This window comes from Zalophus californianus, chromosome 7 (genome assembly GCF_009762305.2).
Source record: "Zalophus californianus isolate mZalCal1 chromosome 7, mZalCal1.pri.v2, whole genome shotgun sequence".
Lineage (NCBI taxonomy): Eukaryota > Metazoa > Chordata > Mammalia > Carnivora > Otariidae > Zalophus > Zalophus californianus.
The window spans coordinates 77,598,368-77,623,404 of record NC_045601.1 but is presented as its reverse complement, the minus strand read 5'-3'; the positions used below and the strand labels follow the sequence as shown (position 1 = coordinate 77,623,404).

The following is a 25,037-nucleotide window of genomic DNA, read 5'->3' as shown; positions in this document are numbered from 1 at the left end:
CCCTCTGTTAATTTTTCTAATTTATTTGGAGCCTGTGTTGTTCCATGAGTGTAGATTTAGAATTATGTCCTCCCTGTGATTTGAACCCTTTAAAACTATGAATTTTCGTGCTTTATCTCTGGTAATGCCTTTTCCCCTAAAGTGTACTTTGTCCACTAATCCTGTGGTGACAACACCTTGTTTTGGTTAGGGTTTTCATCATTTGTTTTCTTTCCTTTCACTTTTGAGTCTTCTGTTATCTTAACTGTCTCAGTGTTTTCTTTTAAGTAGTTGGGTTTTGCTTTCTTTTATCCCGGAGGGACAACCTTTCTTTCAGTTGAAACACTAAGATTACTTACAGTTAATATAATTATTATGTTTGTATTTAAACCAGCCCTCATGCTAGTTATCTTCTATTTCCTTCACCTCTTCTATGCTGTTTTTCTCTGTCACCATTAACTCCCTGAGTTTTCGGTTGTGCTGTGTATTACATCACTCCCATTTGTCATATGAGGACTATTTTTTCTTTTTTTTAGGAAAAGATAGAGTTTTCAACACGCCGTTGTGTGAACAAGGGATCGTTGGGTTTGGAATTGGGGTCGCAGTCACTGGGGCGACCGCTATTGCAGAAATTCAGTTTGCAGATTATATTTTCCCTGCTTTTGATCAGGTAAGAAGGTTTCATTTTACTATAATTGAACACTTCTTTTTTTTTTTAAGATTTTATTTATTTATGAGAGAGAGTGAGAGCACGAGCAGGGGGAGGGGCAGAGGGAGAGGCAGGCTCCCCACGGACTGAGCAGGGAGCCTGATGCTGGGGCTTGATCCTGGGAAGGCAGACCTCACCTGACTGGGCCACCCAGGCACCCCTCTAATTAAACATTCCTTAGATTAAATCCATGAAGTGTTGGGAGTTTTGCCTTCACTCTCCCACCTCTGATCGTGGGGGTTTTTAGGTCATCTTTGAGCTAATGCATTAGGAGTTATTTTGTTATGGGCGTATATTTAAAGAGCTGATCAAATGGTTAGGGAAAGGGATGGAAAATAAAGGACCCTTGTGACCCGTCCTTCTTCTCCCCTCCCCCCACTGCCAAGATTGTTAACGAAGCTGCCAAGTACCGCTATCGCTCTGGGGATCTTTTTAATTGTGGAAGCCTCACTATCCGGGCGCCTTGGGGCTGTGTCGGCCATGGGGCTCTTTATCATTCTCAGAGTCCTGAAGCTTTTTTTGCTCACTGTCCAGGAATCAAGGTATCCTCATTTATGTACTTTATTTGTTCTCTGTTGGATATTTCCATTTTGGTTTGTTCTGTTAACTGATATGCTTATCTAGAGGAAAGCAAACAGGATTTATGGAATTTATGTGAATTTAATTGTTTTTTTTTTTTTTTTTTAGAAAGAGAGTATTTATTTAAGATCAGCTCTCCAATTCCCAGGCTTATAGAATATTCTTGTTGAAGTAGCACTGGCTTAACCTGACATTAACTTCACCAACTTCAAAGGATGAGATAGAGAACATAGTTGGTTTAACATCCCCCTCTTTCAAAGCTCTGTTTCTTTCTAATGGGACTCACTTAACCGATTCTGGGTTAATTTTAATAAATCTACTGTTTAATACATATTTACCTCAAAGTCAGAGGGATAGGACTTTTGCTTCAGTTTAAGAGAAGCCCTTCTTATCCATATGTGTTTTCCAGGTAAGGCAATACTTGATCAAACAATTTTGAAGCATCTGTCTTTTAAAGCCTTCCATAATAATCTTACGTCTTTCACAATAGTTTAGGTCTTTTGATTTAAAAAAAAAAGTGGCTTTTTTTTGCATATTTTATGTTTTAATTTTTTACATTATCTTTTCGGTTTCTATTTGCTGAAGAGCTTTCTAGGGCATTGTGATAGAAACTCCTGTGTCCACCCAGTGATGTATGTGTGTTTGGTAACATGAATTGGTTGTAAACACGTGTGTTTTATTTTTATTTTTTCTACCAGAGCAGTCATAATTTTTTTTTTTTTTTAGTTGAGTAGAGGTTGCATAACTTTTCAATGTAAGCTGGAAGTGGTGTGGTAGGTTGGGACAGAAGCCACATTTGAAACAACACTTATTTTTGTGCTTGAGCTGAACACTGATTCACATTTAAAGTTTATGATCTTACCCAGAATTTTTAATAAGAGGTTTTTTTTCCACAATCTCCTGACTTTCTCCACTTGCCCCTTGCCCTCTTTTTAATCCCAAATGAAAATAGTACAAAATGTTAAAAATACACGAGGAAAGCAGATGAAGAGAAACTGAAGTAGGAACCTAAAGACACTGTGTAGTATGCTAAGCAATGTGTTCAGCAGTCTGTTTTTACAGAAAAGAGTGAGATTTGTGCTATTTTTTAAATAAGAATCCTAGAGTTTTAAAATGGTGTAAAATTGATTTTGAAAGCCAAATGTAGTTTGTTTCAAGGAATCTTACTTGAATCTTTGAGATCAACTCAGATTTATTTTAATAACTCTTCCTATGTAACACTGGTATTCACTGGTATTTATGCAACCTACTGGTGTTTATGCAGTTATTTAATGGTCATTATAAACTAGACATAAGCTTGTGGTTTGAGGCAAAATGGTGTAGTAAGAGCTTAGGGTCTGGTGTCAGAACTGTGGAAGAATCCCTGGTCAAGCAATCAATGTGACTTTGGACAAATTATTTGATCTCTCTTTTAATCCTTTGTGTCTCTTTCTAAATTGGGGAAAATAATAATAGTATGGGTCGCTATGAACACTAGTATCCACATAGAGTGCTTGGCCCAGTTAACACTTGTGCCACCTTCTGTGGTCATCTTCCTCCTTCTCAAAGGCCTTCTCAAGAGGAAGTGGGCAGTATCTACACTTTCCTTTCAGCTTTGCAATAACCGGACATTACAGTGCTCAGATCATAAAGTTCAGTGGATTATTTTCCTCTTAGGAAATGAAGACCCTGTGTTTCATGGGAAAGGAGGAGATTTTGGTATATTAAAATTGGAGAAGAATTACATGCCCTTTGAAAGTAGCAGTAGAGTATTAGTGGAAAAGTTTTTTTTATAGGTGAATATAGGAAGATATCGACAACTTTGCTTCTTGCAGATTGCTTTTAGTATACGTATGCAAGTTTGGCTTTTTAAGAGAACAGTATCTTAGCTACCGGACTATGATGGACATCTGATAAATACTTGCTTAACAATGGAATTTTTTTGGGGGGTGGGACAATATGTAACATATATAATAGTAATTAAGCTAAAAATACAAGATCCCTGCAATTAGTGACAATAAGTTACTGAAATATCAACCCTTCTTATAAGTGAGTTTACTGGGCTACATTTTGTACTGAAATGGTCTTTAAAAAAAAAATCTGTTTTTGCAGGTGGTTGTACCCAGAAGCCCTTTCCAGGCCAAGGGACTTCTTTTGTCATGCATAGAGGATAAAAATCCTTGTATATTTTTTGAACCTAAAATACTTTACAGGGCAGCAGGTAAAGGTTTCCTTTATTTTATATTTGTGACTATCTTTATGCATTTTGTTTCACACAGCTCAAAAGAATTGCAACCCTTTTTTTATAAGCTGTATTTGTATTTTCCTTGTTTATAGAAAATTCTGATTGCTTTCTTCTATATTTAGTTTGTCTTTCGCTGTTTATTTTATGCTAACTTTAGGGAAAAATCCATCTAGCTGTTTTAGGTTCTGATTGTGGAAACAAAGGAGCAATGTGAAATGTTAGCAAGAACATAGAGACTATGTTTAGCTACATAGTAGATGCTTAGTAAATGTAGATTGAATGGCAAAGTGAATGCGTGCATTGTAGCAAATAATATCAAATGTCCTTTTAGCTATGGGTCTTCCTTTAAATCAGGATACATTTGATAGCAAAGGCGGCACTATCAGTGCTATGGCTTTAGGTCAACACTAGAATGACTGTCTAAAGGCAAACTGAGATGTTCAGTCACCCTACCTTGAGCTCAGAATCATAATTCTGTAACCTTCATCTGTGACTGCTTATTTATTACCTATAATGGAAATCTTAAATATCAAACTATTCTGTCTAAAGTATATTTTATTTTGAATATAAAGAACATTGCTTTGGTAAATCATTCTTTTTCTTGAATAGTTAAGCTTATCATTTTTTATTGACGTGATTTACATACAGTAAAGGGCACAGATATTCAGTGTTCAGTTTGATAGATTTTTTTTTGACGGTCTTACACATTCAGGTAAAGACTGTGAAAAACAAAATCTAGAACAATTTCATCACTCCAGGAAGCTCCTTCTGCCTCTTCCCTGCCAATCTATTTTCTCTACCCCAAACTTAGCCACTTTGTGATTCTTTCCCCAGAGATTAGTTGCACATGTGTTAGGGCTTCATAGAAATGAATCACACCATATGTATTCTTTTGTGTTTGCCTCCTTTGCTCAACCTCATGTTTTGAGATTCGTTCACGTTGTTGCTTATCCAGAGTTTATGCCTTTTTCATTGCTGAGTAGTATTTCTGCTGTATGAATATAATCACAATTTATCCAGTCTCCTGTTGATGAATAAATGTCCATCACTGTTTTCAGTTTTGCCTATCTTGTACAAGGTTGCTAGGGACATTCTTGAATAGGTGCTTTGTGAACATACTCTTTCCTTTCTTTTGAGTAATAAACATCCAGGAATGGAATTGGCATTTCACAGGGTAGACGATTTAACTTGGTAAGAATTTACTGAAGAGTTTTTCAAAGGAGTTATACCATTTTATACTTCCATTGGAAAATTTTCAGAGTTCCAGTGCTCTTAAGTTAAACATATTTTAAATGGAATCTTTACAATTTTTTAGGAACTCTGTTGTGATTTATATCTCATTATGGAATTAGAAATAACATAAGAATTTAAAGTCTTGAGGTGAACAGGAAAACACGGAAGGTGTACACTGAGTGGCTATTTGCTAATTACTTTAGATCCCCTATGGATATTATATTTGTAAGGCCAACTAACTGCAAACTTATCAACTAATGCAGATTTTTTCAGTACATATTTAATAAACGGAGAGTGAATAAGAAACTTAGAAAAGTAATATTCAGTTTGCTGCAAATTTGGAAATCAAGATTGGTAAAGGAAATGTGTAATGTTACAGGATTCCTGCTAAGAGAATGAACTTGCGAAATTTGTTGTAGCCTTGGCGCTGGGAGAGATTATGAAAAACACTGATGAGGAATGGGGCTCAAAGGTTTTTCAGAAGTTTCCCAATGATTATGTGCCATTTCAAGGACTTTAACTCTGAATCTTTTCTTGACCTCCAGGGGCTCAGTAAAGAGCAAAATAGTTTCTTTCACAGCTAGAGAGTTTCTCTGCAGAAGAAAGTAGTCTAGAAAAAAAAGAGTGAGCCACCAAAACTTTCTGCAAGTTAGCAGAATGTAATCTAGAGAAATAAAGAAAAGGAAAGTATGAGAGAGGTGTTGAATAGGAAGGGAGGTTGAGAAGGCCAAAACTGTGTTCTCTAGAGTTGATCCCTGGGCCAGCAGCCTAAGCCTCCTGGGAGCTTATTAGAAATGCACATTGTCAGGCCTCGCTTCATGACCTGCTGAATTAGAACCTCCGGGAGTGAGGCTCAGCTGTCTCTTAGCGGCCCTCCCGGTGACTCTGACTCCAACTAAATCTTGAGAACCAGTGCTTCATATCAGTTCTGAAACATAACTGATGCTGCCTATCTCTCTTTATCTTATTTGATTCTCAGTTCTTAGAATTCAGGATGCTCTTAACCCGTGGTTTTCTTAGACTTAGCTTCTGGTTCAAGTGGTATCTTCCAGTTGACCATATTACTGGAAGGGACAGGGGAGGGGAGGGGCGCTGCCTGTTCTGTCTCTGATTTTTCATTGCCTTCCATGCAGCAACTCTTCCTAGCTCTGTTCATCTCTCAGGTCTGCTTCACGCTGCTGGAGGAAACGCCAAACTTCCCTCTGTTCAGAATGATATAAAAAGGAATGGAGCATTTTTGATTCAGTAATCTGAGATGCTTTGTAGAAGACATTTCTGTATTAACAGAATCAGATAGAGCAATGAAAGAAGATACTGTAGGTTTATCACAGAGGCTACTTAGAAGTGGTGGCAATGGGAAGACTTTTAATATACATAAATAATAATTTAATAGGCTGACTATTATTCCTACATTCTTTATGAATTTTCAGCATACATTTGGGAATAGTTAAAATAGCGTAGACCAAAGGTATGAACCTTTACATTTCGAGTTTTTTAAAGGAATTCATACTGGGAAGGTTCACAAATGTATTTTAAATACTAGGCTGACAATCCTTTGCAAAAATAATCGGGAGTTGTATTCGTTACATGACAGCCCATTTAGGTTAATTACTAAGTAATCTTAATTAAACAAAACATAGTCATATATAAGTAAAGATAACTTTTGAGTATAATGCAATGTTTAAAAAATCTGTATGGAATGACCTCTTAAACATAGATATATTCATGAAGTAGATGATTCTAAAAAAAGTTAGATATATTCTTTAGGCTAACAGTAAACTCTTGGTAAGGCCTTAAGTAAGACAGAAATTTATTTCTCTTTCACATAAATATCAGGACACCAGAATCCTGTCTGGTTTCTCCATTTGTCTTTGTGACTTTCCAGCTTCTGGTCCCAGATGGCTGCTTTGCTCCCAACATCACAGAAACATTTCAGCCACAAGGAAGGGGGAAGGAAGGGAGGGGAAGAGAATTCTCCTTCTCTTAAAGAATGACTTGGAAATTGCACATATTAAATCTGTGCATATTCCATTGGTCAGAACTTCATCATGGTGCCACACCCAGTCACAAGGGAGGCTGAGAAAAGTTGTCTTTAGCTTAGTGTCCAACTAAAAATTTTATTATGCAATGATGAGAGATGGATATTAACAACTACCAGTATCTGCCACAGTTGCGTATATGGTTTCCAGAAGAAGTCATAGATTTTAAGGAGGGAAGAGAACTGATAGCAGTAATGATTATTTACCCTTTGACCCATAGTCTTCCTCTAAGAATCTATTTCAGAGATAGACTAATAAAAGTCTGAAAAGATATTAATGTTCACAGCACTATTCCTAAGAGCAAGGACTAAAAACAACCCATTTGTCCATCACTAGGGGACTTGGAGTTGCATGAATAAGCTAAGTTATATCCATCTGATGGATTATAATGAGCAGATCTCTAGATACTGCTGTATCAGTCAAGGTTTGCTCACAGATGCAAAACACAAGATCTAATGAAGAATATATAGCTATAGTATATATAATTATAGAAGCTGAACAGTCTATGAAAATTGTCACTTCTGTGTTTGGTGCTGTCTGCTGAAATCTATAGGGTTGACTGTGAGGCAGGGAAGATGGACGTGAAGTGGGGGGAACAAGGACAGACTGAGATGGATTGGAACCCAGTGGAGAGTCTGGAACTGATGTCTAGCTCTTACTACCTCCAAACATTAGTGTGAGGAAAGACGGGTCATTAGACTGGGCTGGGAGGCTTTAACAGCTTGTCTAGGAAATGGGGAGGGCGGGAATTAGCAGAGGGGGATGGGTTGGGAGTTTCTTAGATTATATGAAATACTTGGTGTCTAAATGAATTTCAGGAGGGGAAAGAAGAGGGAAGTGTTGAGTAAGGATAGGATAAGATTTCCTTGTCTGATAATAATAGAATGGTAGATTAGATACCGTAAAATGAATGGTTGGTATCTATGTGTGTATTTATTTTGGATGTATACTGAACTGGCACAGAAAAAAAAAAAAAGAAAGGAAAAATGAAGGAAAAAGTCCTGGTTTAGCCAGAAATTATAAGCAAAGGGAGAATTAGCTGAACGATAAGGCCAAAGAAGTTAGCAGAATGTAATCTAGAGAAATAAAGAAAAGGAAAGTATGAGAGAGATGTTGAATAGGAAGGGAGGACGAGAAGGCCTAAATATACCTGGGGAACAGAAGAGTGCACTTTCTAATAATGTTCATTAATAGAATTTTGTTGAGAAGTAATTCCCTGGCATATTTTGCCACTGCGCCATCGCAACTAGGTGAATACAGTAGGAAATTTCAGGAAAGCATCATCTGTTACTTGCTTTTTCCTCGTCAGTAAGGTAAGCTGTTATTTCCCCAAATTTTGAGTCATGTTCTATATATAATTCCTGAAATAAAGTATTTATAGGATACCAGGTAAAGAATTCCTTAGGAAGCCAAAATATTTGACATCTATAAAAATAAGCTTGCTAACTCAAAAGAATTTTCCTATAGCATATAATTTTATCTGCATTATTTATGTCACTAAATGCTGTTCAAGATTGGTTTAGTTGTAGAGGCTTTAGCTCAGAGTTTGAGTGCACAGCTCTCTCTCATTTAGCTTTTCACCATCTGTTGGTCCCTTGTTTTCCTGCTAGGACCTATTCTTCCCATGGCCACTGCTCTTACCCCACTCTTTGTGGTTCTAAAGGGGCTGCCGTGATATCCGGTGATGATATGCGACTCAAACCCAGTTATTCTGACTTTTCTGGGATTTTATATATGGAGACAGAGCTGCATTTTCTATGGGTGGTTTGCCCGGAATGACATGAGACTGGGGCCAAGTTCCCTGACAGCTCAGTGAATGATGGTCTTTAGTAGACGATTGTGGGAAGGCAGGAGGGAAATAGAAATCAAAAGTGAAAATCCTCACCATTTTGATTCTTTAGGTTCTTAAAGTTCCTTGAGTTACTCTTGTTCCTTTGGTCTTCCTCTGTTTAAATGGAAGGATCCGGGGGAAACCTATTAATGTCATTTTAGGTTTAATCTCCTTTGAGTTCCAGTCCTCTGTAGACTTTACTAATAAAATAGGTAATCTTGACTGGTATAACATATCATCTTGATAGAGAAAAGATGCTTCTCTTTTAATATGAAGATATCCCTAGTTTGATTAGTATAGTCAACAGCCTTTCATAACTTAATATAAATGCTACTTTCGTCCTAATGGCTGAAATAGGAGCCCTGTCTGTTTATGTATAATAGAATTTACTTCATAAGTTTGTTGAGAGGATTAAGTTGGATAATGCATGTGTGTATCTGCCTCATCTTTAAGCACTTTTTGAACACTTAAGGACTAACATAGTACTGTATTGCATAGACAGTAGGACTGTTTCAATTAATCCTCATAGTAGCCTTATCAGAAAAATTCTGTCACCATGACCATTTTATAGATGAGGAACCCCTGGGCGTTAGGGAAGTTAAGCAACTTGCTCAAAGCCACACAGCTAGATTTCAAACCCCATTTGTCTGTCTCCAGAGCCAGGTGTTGGGCATTTATGACACCAGTGGTTCCATTTGATCTTCACAAGAGCCCTATGGGGTGGTTAAGAAACTTGCTCATGGAGGAATAAGTGGTAATCAGGTTTAAACCAAGATGTTCTGACCCAAAGGCTGCTTTCTTTCTAACATTGCCCAGTTTTACGTCCCACCTAAACTTTATTGAATGGAGGGCATAAATAAAACAACTTTCTCCAGCATCCTAGTTTCATGCCAAGAAATACGCCATTTTAAAGATTTACCCACAGAATTAAAATGATCTACTTATAATTTTTTAATTTTTGTCTTTTTTTAAGATTTTATTTATTTATTTGATAGAGAGAGAGAGTGAGAGGGGGAACACAAGCAGGGGGAGTCGGAGAGGGAGAAGCAGGCCTCCCGTGGAGCAGGGAGCCCGATGTGGGGCTTGATCCCAGGACCCTGGGACCATGACCTGAGCCGAAGGCAGACGCTTAAATGACTGAGCCACCCAGGCGCCCCTAAAATGATCTACTTTTTAATTGAATGGAAATCTGTACTATCAATAGCTATGCTTTGAGGCAGTACATCCCTTATATAGTGTGTAGTCCAAGGTTTGAATATGTACTGTGTTAATTTCTCCATTGGTCTAGGATTAATTTGCTTCTTTTGTAAGATAGGTGAATGAATTGTTGGTGTCTTCCCCAAGAGGTGGCACCTAAGGGTTCTGAGGAAATAAATGTGTAGACCCTATGTACAGACTTGTGTATAAACAACTTTTGTAAATACATATAGGATAGCTTTTTTGAACTTATACAGCTGTACATAAAAGTAGCTGATATTAGTTAAGCCTGTGTCAACAGTTTGATTTTTTGAAAGTTATGAAAACTATATATGTCACAAATCCAGGGTGGTTACGGATGGGGTTTGGGAGCCTGTGGTTCATGCATTCATTAAGGGACCTAGTTCCGCATTCCCAGCTAGAGGCCAAGGCAGCTGAGCAATGTCTCTTCCTGCATTTTGAGGAGAGGGGGTGAAACCATTTGGTGAAGGCACAGCATTGTCCTTGTCACAGCTCTTCTCGACCTCTGATTCCCTCCTTTTTGGGCCCAGTCTCTGTCCTGTTCTGTATGTTCAAACATCTGTGCTTTGGTGACTCTCCACGTGTCTGGTCTACAACATACAGAAAGGATTTCTTTCGGTTCAGCCATTAACTTTATGAACTGTAAAGATGAAAGTAAAAATAGGTAATCCATTCTTTATGCAGCAATTTTCTTGAATTTTTGTTTCTACTCACGTTGACTATACAATAAATAAATGTAGACCCTTTATCCTCTAAATTTGAAAGGAAAATATTTCTGTTTTATTCTAATTTTGATATGTAAATGCAATTAAACTTTCGGAAAATGGGAGAGGTATGTTTAGAAAGGACAGATCTAGAAGAGCAATCTAGACAGTGTCAAAAATGTACAAAATCGTTATGATTCAAAAAGAAAATGAGTCAGTGTGACATTATCAGATACAGGCATCTTGTGGAGAAGCTTTGCTTTTATCCTTTTTGAGCTTTTTGGATTTATTTAATTGAAATTGATTCATGACATCAGTGATAATGAAGTAAATACGGCTTTCACCTATGGTTGTTCTAGTGGGGGGAAAAAAGACTCAAAGCCTTGTGGTGCTTCATTTCTAGGATTCAGATGACCCTTTCAGGCAAAAATAGGTCATAATGGTATCGAGGGGCTTTTCTTTTTTTCCTTTCTTTAGTAAATACATTGATTATATGTGAATTCGTATATCTTGAAGAGAAGAAGATTGTAGCTTTTGAGTGGTAGATGACTTTAAAATGTTTTTGCCCAGTATCAGTGTACACAAAAGAGTATTTTACCTTTTAAATTTGTTTTGATTGGCGTCATGAAGTGGATTATCTTGATGCAGTCAAGTACATCTAATACTAGTCACCCTCACAAGAACTGAGTAATGCGAGAGAATTTAATTCATTTGTGATATTTTTGAATTAGTTTTGAAATTGAAATTAACACTTTTACGGAAGTTAAAAAGTCAAATAATGTATCTTAGGACAAAAAATAGTAGTTTCTTACCTCAGCCTTCACCAAATCGGTGATTCTCCCCCACAGGCGATTCTTTTCAACTCTTTCAGTCACTTTTTTTTTTATTTATCATATTTGTAAAGAATATGCTTATACTGCTTTTTAACATTTTAGGGGTTATGATTTTAACTTCCTACTAGAATTTAGCTATTTTATGTCCCCCCTTTTCCCCAGCATGTGCCATTCTTTCCTCTCAACATATTCAAACTTCTCCCAATATCTTCATGGACTTCGAGTGTAGTTTTTGGTCAGATCATTAGTGTTTACATTACTATGATCATCATATTGATATGATTAACAACTGAGCAAAAGAAAAAAAAAAAGAGGGGGGGGCGTTTTATTCCCTCATTGATATACAGGCTCTGTCTTCTCTGGACCAAATAATGTTTTTTCTCTTTTTTTCATCTGCTTAATTTCTCATGTTCCTATTACCAATAAAGTCCCTAATTTCCTCCATATAACCTATTTTCATTATGTTTGGGCACATAAGGTGGCCAGTCAGGTTTTTCTTTTTCCTGTTGGCATCTTTTCTGCCCTGGGGTAATCCAGTAAACTCTGTGTTAAGAAGGTGGATTCTGGAACCAGATTACCTGAGTTTGAAATGCTGGCTCTACTCCCTACTTAGCTGGCTGACTTTGGCACACCCCTTATTTTTCAATCTTTCACATCTGCTTACTGAAACTCCTAAGAAGTACAAAAGAGAAGATAAAAGGAGCTCATAAATCCATTCCTTAACTACTGTTGACTTTTTATTGCATATACTGCCAGACTTTTATCTGTACTTTTAAACAAATATTATTACTATCATTTTATTTCAGTGTTTGCTTATTTGATTACAAGTGAATTTTTATATTTCATGTTTTTTATTTCATATTTGTTCTTTATAGTCATGTGGACTTCCATCTTAACCTTGTGGAGTAGCATTTATTTCATTTTATTTTATTTTATTTTATTTTTTCAAAGATTATTTATTTATTTGAGAGAGAGAGAGCACAAGCAGGGGGAGAGGAGCAGAGGGAGAGGGAGAAGCAGACTCCCCGCTGAGTGGGGAGCCCAACACGGGGCTCAATCCCAGAACCCCAAGATCATGACCTGAGCCGAAGGCAGACGCTTAACCAACTGAGCCACCTGCAATAGCATTTATTATAAACCTAAAACAAACAGGGAATGCAGCTAATAGATTATTGTCCTTTTTTGTGATGAGAAGGCCTGATCTATTAAGTAGCAAGAAGAATCAAAAGCTTTTCAGTCAACTTGAAGTACAAAATTTGCCTTTAAATTTGTTTATATATCTTTTGTGATTGACTTGATAATTGAAATTTTCATGGGATAGGACCCAGTGAAACTTTCTTATACTCTGGGATATTCTTTATATTATTGACATTCACTTTCAGACTAACTTTGGACATTAGACAGATGTCTATTTTTGATCATTGGCCTAATCCAGCTGGATGCATTGTCAATGACTAAGCTTAAGCTACATGATAGACTGATTTACTTTGTGTTTTTAATAAAATTCAATGTCATTAATCCTATGTACTTTTGTATAGGTTCAAGCATCATAGAGCTATATAGAACAGAAAGTGAGAGTTCCTTTTCCTTACCCCCAACTCCTTTTCTCAGACCTTTTTTATGCATGTATATTTGCGTGCATACATGAATGTATAGAACACATTTACATATAAACAGTTATATAAGATCATACTATAGACATTGTTCTATAACTTACTTTGAAAATCTTTTCCCATGCATTGACATTTATTCAAATCTGTGAATGTGTAGAACATACATAAACATAAAATAATAAGAACATATTGTAACTATTCTGTAAGTTGCTTTACTTACCAATTTATTTTGGATGTATTTCAATGTATTCATTTTGAATGATTTAGCTGATTTTTAGTTCATAAATTATGGCACATGCAAAAGAATTTCGTTCTTTCTCCTATTATGGAAATTTTAGTTGTTTGTAAATTCTTATTCCAAACAATTTCGAAGTAAAGATACCGGTTTTATATATATATATATATATATATATATATAAAATATATGTTGTATATACACACTTATGTGGAAGGAGCAAATTACAAGCCTATGTCCTTTATTGTTTAAACTGTGAAACCTATGTTTAATTCCATCCTTGTTTTCGATAAGCCTCATATATTCATTGATTAAGCCCTGAATAATAAATGATTGAAGCCAGACACTGCGTGTCTCTAAATAGCATTGGAAAAACTAGAAGGATAAGGTATATTGACACAGGTACTGTAGGGAGACAAGACTTAAAATTTAGCTGTTTATAGACTGAAAGATAAGAATGAAAGCTGGAAATGTTTGTAAGAGTTAACTTGAGAATACTAAGAATAAAAGTCTTGCATTTCTATTGTCTTGTGTGTCAGACTTTTGCTCATTCTTGTATTTTTTTTTTACACTTTTTTTTTTTCTGTATTCTGTCGTCATAAAAAGTGTTAGTCTGTTTGTTAGAAGTCCCCCTTGCAACAGCAGGATCTCAACAGTTTAATGTTACCTTCTTGGAAATGTCACCATAGTATCTGTGCCCATCCATACACTAGATGTCACTGAGAGCAGCATATAACCTATTATTTCTAAATTATATACAGTTTTAAGGTCTTTGTTTTAAGTAGGCAGAAAACAGAGCATTTTATTTCTGTTTTTTATACCTTCACTGTAATGATTCTTCTTTTCCTAGAAAATGGTTATCTCCATCTATTCAAACTTTTAGGTCCACTAGTAAATTGTGTAGATATTACCATTACGTTTGACACATTTGTTGTTAGGGTTATTAACTAGATGTTTAGGGTCTTTGTTGCCATTATGATTGGGCTATTTCTATTACATATTTCTAATAGTTTTTTATTACTGATATGTAGAAAAGCTATTGATTTTTGTACATTAATACTGCCTTTGGAGACCATACTCATTTCTCTAATAATATTTTAGTTAAGTGTTTTAGACTTTCTGGGTGGAAAATCTTATCTTCTATAGCTAATGATTAGGTATTGCTCTTTTTTTGCAGTAATTGATGAGACATTTATCGTTGTTGTTGTTATTATTATAAGGGTGTCTCCTCCCTTCTTAACCGGGGCCTTGATCAGTACTCTTCATCAAATTAAGGAAATCTCTATTTTTCACTTAAATGCCACTTCCTCCTGTTTCTCCCAAGGTGTTGCATTTTATCAAATTCTTTCTAGATACCTGATGAGACGATTATATGGTTTTTCTTCTTTGATCTCTTCATGAGGTGTATTTCATTAACCTATTTTCTGATGTTTCAATCCTTGTATTCCTGGGATAAATTCTACTCTCTCATGATGCATTATTCTTTTAGCATATTGCTGGATTCAGTTGAAGATTTTTTTTAAAAGACCTTTATGTTCATATGTAAAATTGGACCATAGTTTTCTCTCTTTACATGTATGAACACAAGCATGTATTTATATGTCAAATTGGTCTATAGTTTTCCTTCCTTCAGAATCAGAAACCTTGTCTGGTTTCAGGATCAGGGTTGTTATAGTGTTGTAGAATTAAAGGCCATGCTTTCTTTTTCTGTGCTCCAGACTGGACTGAATGGCTAGAAATTATCTGTCTGTAAGGTTTCATATAATTTGTTCGTAAAGCTTTCTGGTTCTTGTGACTTTGGGGACACGTTTGACTTTCTTTTCAGTATCTTTTATGATTATTAGACTACTACTTATTCTTTTTTTTAAAATTGTATTTATTTATTTGAGAGAGAGAGAGAGAGCATGAGATGGCTGAGGGGCAGAGGGAGAAGCAGACTTCCCGCTGAGCAGGGAGCTTGATTTGGGGCTCGATCCCAGGACTCCGAGATCATGACCTGAGCAGAAGGCAGATGCTTAACCGACTGAGTCACCCAGGCGCCCCTAGACTACTACTTATTCTCGAGTAAAAGTTGGTCATTTATATCTTTGTATAATACATTTCTTCTCTGGATTTTCAAATTTAGTAGTATAAAACTTTTCTTTCTTAGTATCGTTTGATTAAATATATTAATACATGTAAACTATAATACTGCTTGACTGATAATTATGCTTGATAAATGTTAATAGTGCATCAAAAGATGTTTCTGTATTATTTAAAAATCTCCAATGGATTTATTTTAGTATTAACACCCTTAAGCATAAATCTTTATTCAGGCTATTGAGTCATGAGCCCACCTCAGAGTGTTCAAATTCAGGAGAGAGAGAAGGGTAGATATTTCATAGAGCTTTAGTAAGAGACGTCAGCCAGCGTTCAGCCAGTTTTAGGAATGGTTGGTCCAAAATGGTTTTGTGAAGAGGGAGTAATTGAACTTTGTGAAGGCCACTGTAGGATATTTTTAATCCTTCAGGGGCTCTTACAGATCATTTAAGATTATTTACAACCTATCCTAGCATATTTGGGTGTGCACTGTATCATGTTAGGTCAAGCCAGAGTCTTCTACTTTTGATTATAGGAAGTTCCTAACGTGTTTCTCAAAATGTGTACAAAGGCAGATGTTTGAAAGTGAAAGATCGACTTGCATATGATAAACAGTGTCCTTTATGAAGAAAGTTAAAATAGAAAATTTCTAATTAAACCTCACTTTGTTGACCTAGTTGTCAATGACTTAGTATACAGACAGTGATATTAACACCGCCCAAACTGAACTGTTGATTAGCAGATGGGGTGTTTTTAGCTGACATTTTCATAGTTGATCTAAAGAATTTCAAATTTGGAATAAAAGGCACACAAAAGGCCCTTTCGGAGTTTTCATCTTCAGTGTAAAAGTGTGTGTTGAGCAGAAGTTAAAGATCTATAAATTGCCTCTCCTTACAGGTTAGATAGGTAGTAAACACTAAATTTCTAAGACCATTAGGGTTATATTTAGTAATTTTCACATAGTTTCACTCTTCACAAATAGAAATAAAATGGTCAGGTTTATAAAAATTACAACTGGGAAAATTTTCTCAATAATTTGAAATTATTTATTAATTTTATCTGTACTCTTTTAGCATTGTTGTAGTTGAATTGATGGATTCTACCTAATTTATCCTTTTTTATCTTTAGCATTAAATATAGCTTGGGGTTATGAAATGATTATTAAATAAATGATATTTGATTTAAACCACTAGGACTACAAATCATAGTTTCTGGCTATATAAATATGCCTGGAGCCCTTCATAATTAGGTAGTTTTAATCCAGAATTTGATATGAAGGGATTTGCATAAAAGAAAAATATAGATTTCTAATGGAGGAATGACACACAGTGCAACACACAGAGAGATGTGGAGATTTTAGTGAATATTTGCTTTATGGACTATAAAGCCCATTTAGTGTCTAAAAAATTAATTTGAGAAAATGGGAGTGAATTGCTGGAGGTCAGTGAGGAATCTAGACTTAATACTTGGTTGGTCTGCAGGAAAATAGCAATTATTTATTCTAAAGATTATGTGTGCCACATTTTTAAATATTAAAACCATAGTGTTCCCTGTTTTAAAATATGCATTTGGCTGCTATTGATTTTTAAGGCATATGGTGAGGATCAAGCTTGATGAGTGTTCATACTTGATATTGCTACTGAAATCCACTTTGGGCAGATTTCTATACAATATAACATGGTGGTTATGAGCCTGGACCTCAGAGTTACCACTCTATGTCTTATGACTTCACTGAGTTACTTAATGTCTCTCTGCCTCAGTTTCCTTATCTGTAGAACTGGAATAAATCTAGTATCGTTTGTATTGAGTTGTAGGGATGAAATGAGGTGATACATATAAATGCTTGAAACAGTGTCAGGTACAGGATGGGCTCAAACGTTAGCTTTTTGATCATTAACATATGGGGTTCCCATTATTTCTCATCAAAGGTGACCTTTTCTTCTCTTAAATGTTCTTTGTAATTTAAATCTGTGCTATGTTCATTTGCCTCTCATCCTCACACTTTCCCTTCTGTGTTTTCCTCTGTAATGCTGGGGGTTGAAAACGAGTGAAGTGTATTTTCTTGATATCCTGCCTGATTTCCAGCAGGATTCTGTCAACAGAGAGCACTTGGAATGGTTTAGAAGGTGGGATGAAGGTGGAAGAAAGGAGCCATTTTGGGCTTGGTGGCGGTAGTCGACAAGGCTGTGCTCCAGCTGCCATTGCTCGGTAGCATTGGTGATATGGGGCCTTTGGTGGGGTCTGTCCTGCTCTGCAGCAGCTCATGGTGGTTCCAGCACCGTTAGTGGCTCCTGTGGATGACCGAGGCTAGCCCAGGGGTGTTAGCTGCTTCCTGATCTCTGGGTTACATTATGTTACCATGCTGCTCGGCCCTTCCAACATCTTTGTAACAGATTGCCTGAATTCAAGTCTTCTAGAGAGGTTTCTGTTTTCCTGATTGGATGCTGATTCATGAAGTCAACAGCTATCGTTCAGTGTTAGATAATGCAGTGATGAATTTTGCAGTATGAAAAACATCGCGTAGTTTTCATGTGCCTTTCTTACCCTTAAAATAATTATCTTTTCTTGATGTGCTCCAGTGCCTTTTTGACTTTTTCTGTTTATTCTCTGCATTTAGGAAGTTGGTGGACGGCAGCGAATGCTTGGTGTCCAGTGGGAATTGTAGCTCCTCGTGGGTCATAGTGTATTTATGGAAACTGAGGGACTTAAGATACCAAAAACATAATGCAGAAAATTTCTATAATAATACTTTAATGTTTTAAAGTCATCTACCCAATTTAAGGAACTATATTTTATTGATTCTGAGATCTCCATCACCTCTCACATTTTAACACCTCTGAAATGGAATATGGCTTAAAAGCAATGTCGCCTTGCAATCATCTTATCCAGTGGCTAGTAATTGTTGTTACCTACTCAGGCACAAATATCAAAATCATCAGTCAGCAGCAATACCTACATAGAATAGATTTCAGATCCACAGCTTAGAATAAAATTCCAGAGGTGCTAGAGAACTATTCTTTTAACAATGAGGTTCCAGATGGTTGTGATGGGTAGAAGGACAGGCAAAGTGAAGAATCATAATTTAACAGTCTTTGGAAGCACGAATCAGAAATAGGCTGTTCCTAAATACTGAGCTAGCTTGCGAGCCCAGCACCAATCTTATAATTCTTTTATGGATTCATTGATAAAGTGCTGCTTCACTGATGTGCTTGCTGATACAGAAAGTGCTGTTCTGTGGAGAAACATGGACACTGATGATTATAAGTCAAAAGAAGAATGAGAAGAATTAGCTTCTAAAGGTCAGAGAGTTTAGGAATACCTTAACCAATTTATTTTGCTTATATTTTGTTATGTCTGTAGAAGGATGATATGTAATAAAACCCATGCCTGATTAAGCCTAAACTTCTTTTTTTGATAAGAAAATAATTGTAAACAGAGTAAAATTCTAAACAGTGCCAGTTTAATGGGCAGTTTTCTTATTCCTAGTGGTTCATAAAATAATGGTATATCTTAGAGTTCACAGTGAATTAACGTTTTCCTTTTCTGTCTTGATAGAATTTTTTTGTTAGGTGATATTTGTTTTTCTTTTCAACTGTCCATGTGCTGATATAGAGAATGGCTTTAAAATAGTGCCATTAAATTCAGTATTCAATTATTTTCTTTGTCATTTTGCCATTTACTATGTTAGAGTCTATTTATATGAATGAAGTTCGCCCATATATAGCTCCTTGCTACAGAAGATGCGTTGGAAAATATTTACTAAAGAAATTATAATATATTAAACATGAAAGAGGGACAACTGCTGGTAAAATTGCATATGTGAGAACTTTAAATTATTAAATGCTGCATACTAAAAGAGTACAGGGAAAAATACTAAGTCATTACAAAAATTGAACAAAATATATTACAAAGTGGTTAAATTTTAGTGTATATATTAAGTATACTGATGCATATTATGCAATATCGTCAATCTCAAAGCTTTTGTTACCTTAAATGAGATAGGAAAATGTAATTAGGTTAATTTTGAAGTTGTGAAAGGAATATGATGGTTGCTTTATCACATCATTGCTTTTGTGCTATGTTTGCAAACTAGTCTGAAAAGAAGCCTAACTTGTCTCATTACACTCACAAAAAATTAGAAATGTGGGATTTTCAAATAAATTAATTACCAAGAAAAGAATTAGAGTGCATTTGAGTTGAAATGGGTCCAGACCTTCCTATTTAATATTGCTTGTCACTATGTTCTCAGTGTCACCATTCAGTTAAAAATAATAGATGTTACTTTTCAGTGGTATTTCAGCAATAAGAAAACATGACCTTCTAAAACAATAACACTAATAATTTTAAGATTTCAAATATTTTTGTATCTCCGTGTGACAAGTCTCCTGGTTACATTCAAGATACTTGCTGATCCTGACTTGATGTTGTTTATATTTAGACAGTTTGATTGGTTATTGGTTTTTATTTAGTGGTCAAGAGTCTCCAGCAAAAAGCTGACAAGCATGCACAGATAATGAATTTATGTCTTCCCATCTTTCTGTCTCTATATCATCAGAACTTTGGTTAAGTTCATCCAGGTAGATGAAGGTCACATATACAGTACTAAATGTGGTTGTACTTCTTCTGCAATTGGATAGCTTATTAGTAATCTCATTTTCTATTTGTCTAATATTTCAAAAGACAGAGATTGTTTCACAAGACAGTATGAATCTACAGTGCCTCTATCGTGCCTCATATTTAGCTCAGTTTCCTGTAGTTGGTGTTTAGTGACATTCATGATTTTGCATACTTGCCCATCAATTACACCGTATTTTCCCAGAATCTATGGGAGACTGATTAAGATGGGTCAGCCTCCTTTCAAAAAACTTTAATGTTAATATTTTGCTAAACTTTTCATTTTGAAATAAGTTTAAATGGAAATGTTGCAAAAAGAGTACAAAGAATTTTTACGTATCCCCCACTTGGCTTCCACAGATGTTAACCTCACAAATAACTGTAGCAATAATAATCAAAACCAGGAAATTACCAGTGATCCAATACTGTTAACTCCTCCACACACCTAATCCAAATTTCATCCGTAGTCCTACTAATGTCGTCTTTCTGGATCAGGATCCAATCCAGAGTCTCCACTTATTGTTGTCTCCTTAGTCTCCTTTATTGTGGAACAGACTGTTCCTTTGTCTTTTTTGTCTGTCACGCTCTGTCACTTACTGTGCTGGTTTATGATGTCCACACATGCTCCCAATAATCACCGTGGCTTAAATAGTGTGAAAAGTTTAGTACTTAATTTTTCTTTTTTGAAAGGTAATTTTGTCTTTTAATTAGATAGTAATATTATAACAACTATTATAATGATAGCTTATATAGACAAATAATACTGTTAACAGTATATTGATTTGGTCTTGCTAATATAAATGGTCAATCTTTAGATTTTCAGTAATTTGAGGTGAAGAGGTGAGGGGGAAATTGATTACAACTGTATTTGGGGAATAATTTAAAAGATTACTACAAGAGATTGCACTTACTTTTCTTGTTCATATATTTTCTCATCTCTAACATCAGTATTAAAATGAATTGTTTGTATAGAAGTGAAAATTATCAAAGTCTGACCATAATTTGTAGCCTCATCTGAAAGATTATTTGGAAAAATAACAATGGTAATATAGAGAGATTGGTTGATGGTTAAATAACAGGAATTTTATACAGGAGTAAGGATAAATGTCCCTAGAAGGAAAACTTTCTTTGTAATTTCAATGACTTTATCATTGAATTATTTCAAATGTAAAATTGTCCTCTTCCTAAGAACTGAAAGGACCTCCATAGTGTGATTAACTTAATATGCCCTCCTTCTGTCCCTGTGGTGGGGCAGACAGACAGATGCTGCTTTCCCTAGTTTACAGACGGGTTCCTAGGGCATAAAAGCAATACAATGCTTTGTCAGAGACCACCAAGTTAGTTAGAGGCAGAGACAGGGCTGGGAATTGGGTTCTTGGTTGAGTGGATCTGCCCACTTCCCCCCATTAGACTGTCAATTCTGACAAATGAGATAGACTTTCTCGAGTATGAAGATTTCCAATGTTGTTAGTAACCAGGCAGCATAAAGTAACATTTTAGGAATATACTCCATTCTTTTTAAGAAGAACATTTATGTTTTATCACTGCATCATGTATAATGCAACATGAATAAAGCCCTGCTGACTTTCGCATTTGTGAGGAAACTAGCATTACTGTAGATTAGTGCCAGGGCAGAGAAATGACCCTATTATCTCTGTAATGGTAATATTGTGCCTCACAGGGAAACTTGCATCATTAAGAGTGAGTTATTATTTTCTTGCAGACACTTTCTACATGTGTTACTAATATGTAAAGCCAGAAGGAATTGAAAAGGTTTTTCTAGGGACTTGGGTATATAATTTAAAGCTCTCACTCTTACCTGAAACAGCACGTAAGTGTGTGTTGACATGTGTTTGTAGATGCACACACACACAACTTCACACCTCCATTTCTTTGTATACAGCTTTTCTTTCTACATGGAATACTCTCTTTATTTCCTCGTTAGCTTCAAGACCCTTCTCAGTTGTGGCCTCCATGGTGGTGAAGCTTCCTCGGTTCTTACAACCAGATTGTTGCTTCCCTCTGTTTTCCTAGAGCCGTTTATCCCTACTACCGTATCATGTTTTTGTTTACTGATCATGTCTTTCCATCTTTATAACTCCCAGTTATAAAGATGGAAAGTGTATGCTTGTCAAAGACAGGGAGGGACTGCCCCTTTCAGTTTCATATTCCCGTATCTTGTAGGATGCCTGCATACGTTGGGTAGGCAATAACTATTAATGAGTAAAGGTGTATTGCCCATAGCATATACATTTTGACACTACCTTATTTTAAAAATGTGTTCAAGATGACCGAACAAATGAGAAGGGAAAAGGGAAGAGAATAGGCAATAAAATGGGCCAGGCATGAACTCATTCATACAATGAATCTGTAAGCGCATAGGTAATATGAATATAAGTGCATTTACAGTTATAAAGGACACATATATGTGGAGCTTAAAACATATATTTTAAAAATTCGGTCTGATATTTGAGCCAAAAATTGCATCTTTTAAATTTTGGTCTTAGAAAGATTTCTTATTTTTCTGGATGACACATTTTTGTCAATGTATGTCTGATGCTGAAGGGTTTGTCTGGAATGCTCATTAGTGCCGAGATTAGAATGTAATCAGCATTTGGTGAAATGGAGTGGTCTCAGTTGGTCCCACTGCTGTGAAAACAGGAATCTGTAATATGACTGTATAGGGGCTCTTCAGTTCCTGAAATTTTCTGTTATTACTTCTCTTACCTGTTCTCTTTCAAAAAGCACATAGTCATGGGGTAGGAGTGCAAGAATGCTCATTCGAAATAATAACCTTGTCTTGGAGTAAGTATCTTTTAAATTAGTGTAACTAGAGTACCTGTGAATTATGGCTTGCCCTCTAGGTGACCTGTTTGCCAAGTTCAAATAAAAGAACATACTCTCATTCTTCTGCTCTCAGGATTAAATTTATGTGAATCTAGTAGTTTTTTTTTTTTTTTTTGGTTGTTTTTAATAAGAGACTCTTCTTGAATCTAATTCTCTGCACGATCTTGTTGATGGAGAACAACGCTTTGTTTGCCATGTTGTTCCTTAATTACGTGTTAAAGTAATGAGGTCTTATTATTCTGGGTAATTTATTTAATACAATGAAGCAGTTAGTCACTCACTGGCAGCTTTTCACCGAAGGAAGTGGGCCAAGATGCTAGCCCATTTCTTTTAGTGTGCCAGCCATTAGAATTGTGTGTTCCAGGGATTTGCTAATCAGCTGGCAACTGATTTAAAAGGCGGGAAAGATAAGACTCTTGAATGACAACCACTGACTCATCACAAGACAGAGTGTGTACTGGCTTCAAGCCTTGTCTATTGGCATGCAGATCTTGCTGCCAGAGGAGGGAAGACTTGATGGCAAAGAGCCTTTGTGCTACCTTTCCGTGTTTGTTGCATATCATCAGCATCGTTCTTGACCGTGGCTTTGGTTTAGCCACTGAGAACTGCTAAGTAGAGTGTACTACTCCAGTTGAATGTTTGTCTCCCCGTTTGTGTGTTCCTTTGTCCACTCGTGTATCTGTTGGTTCATCTGTCCATCCAACACTGGATTTAAGCTCTCTGTGAATGGACTGGAATTAACCTCTGAAAGCACTGTTTAGAATTGAGGTTGGCAAACTGTTTATGTAAAGGAAGAGATAGTAAGAATTTGAGCTTGTAGGAGTTTTGTTAACTCCTCAGCTCTGCTGTTGTAGGGCAAAAACAGCCATGGATGATATGTAAATGAATGGCTGTGTTCCAGTAAGATACTGTTTACAAAAATTGCCTTGCCCACTCCTGGTTTAGATAATCTGACTCAATGTAGTTTTACATGTTACACAAAAAGTTTAAAAAATGCTTTTAACACTTAGGAGTTTTCTAAAGCAGCTTATGTCTCAGGTTTGTTAGTTAGCTTAATGTCATTTGCTTTGAGCAGTTTTGTGGATTTTAGTGTATTATTTAAATATATCGATGATTTAAAAAAATATTCATCTCTCTGGCATTGGTTATAGACATGCTGTTGGATTGGAAATATAAAAAAATACAAGAAATAAAATTTTCCACATCACTGATAACAGTACCATTAAATTTGATAGATTATACTTACAAATGATTTTAAAAAACTGTATTTTTGACATGAAAACATGGCCAAGATATATTGCCGAGTGAGAAAAGGGGAGATGATAGAAGACCTTCTGAACAGGGTGTACAAGGTGATTCTATATGTGGAAAAAAAGATTCACATATGTTTATGAGTGTGCATACTTGAATATTATAAACATCTGAAAAGACACCAAATCAGCCAGGGTTCTTAATTTTCAAGCAGAAATCCAGCTCTGGCCAATATAAGCTGAAAAGATGTATTGAAGGATAGTGAACAGCTCAGAAGTCTTTGGAGCGCCTAAGAACCAGGCTTAGAGGCCATATGTCTAGAAACAGTACCCAAAATTCCACGTAACTGGTTTTACAAAGATACTGTGGCAGCTATCAGTGGACATGGAACTACAGTCTGAATCATTGACACCCCTGAGCCTGAAAGCTGGATCTGCCTCCACTGTTACCAGTACTATAGGATGGATTCTGGGTCCCTGCTGCTCTTCTTGCCCTCAGCATCCATTTCAGAGTGTGGCCTGGGTGCCTTTGATCAGCAGAGCCCACATTTTAGGGCCCTAGCTGCAAGGGAAGCTGGGAAAGTGCAGATGTGGACCTTACTTCTGTTGTGGACAAAGGGCCCTGCCTCATCAGATGGGACATTTCCCTAATTTAGAAAGAAGATTAAGAAGCCTGGATGACAGAAAGCATGAAAGCTGTCCCCTGCAGACATGCAGGAAGTTGTTGGTATTGATGACTCTGGGCCGTGGAGTTGAGAGAACTCACTGGGGCAGAGAGGGAACCTTTTAGTTTGTCCTTCTTTGCTCTTTGAATAAAAAAAAAAAAAAAAAAAAAAAAATCCATACAACAATGATAAAAGATTATAGGGAAAGTGAACAAAAAGGATTGATTTCTAACCCCCACTGCTTCTACCATATTACTGCTCTCAAATGGGCATTCAAGAAGGCTTCCCAGCATAATGGGGCAATTCCAGCAACTTCCTACAATTTCATTTTAAAATTCACCTTATGATTTCCCCTTGAATTCAGTCAACTTTTTATTGCTTGTAC

At 36.1% G+C, this 25,037-nt stretch overlaps 1 protein-coding gene across 7 annotated transcripts in view; it reads left to right on the top strand.

Annotated features, from left to right (window-relative positions):
• The window catches only part of BCKDHB (branched chain keto acid dehydrogenase E1 subunit beta), a 218,856-nt gene that overhangs the window by 45,141 nt on the left and 148,678 nt on the right, over positions 1–25,037 (top strand). For 6 of the 7 annotated variants that reach the window (XR_003521718.2, XR_003521717.2, XM_027603709.2 and 3 more), the window contains exons 4-6: positions 516–649; positions 1,075–1,230; positions 3,359–3,467. The exons of the other annotated variant lie outside the window; for it this stretch is intronic. Coding sequence is in view for 4 of the 6 variants with exons in the window: in XM_027603709.2 (XP_027459510.1) it covers positions 516–649; positions 1,075–1,230; positions 3,359–3,467 (399 nt within the window). In the remaining 2 variants the exon portion in view is untranslated. The remainder of the gene's footprint in view (positions 1–515; positions 650–1,074; positions 1,231–3,358; positions 3,468–25,037) is intronic. 7 annotated transcript variants of the gene reach the window in all.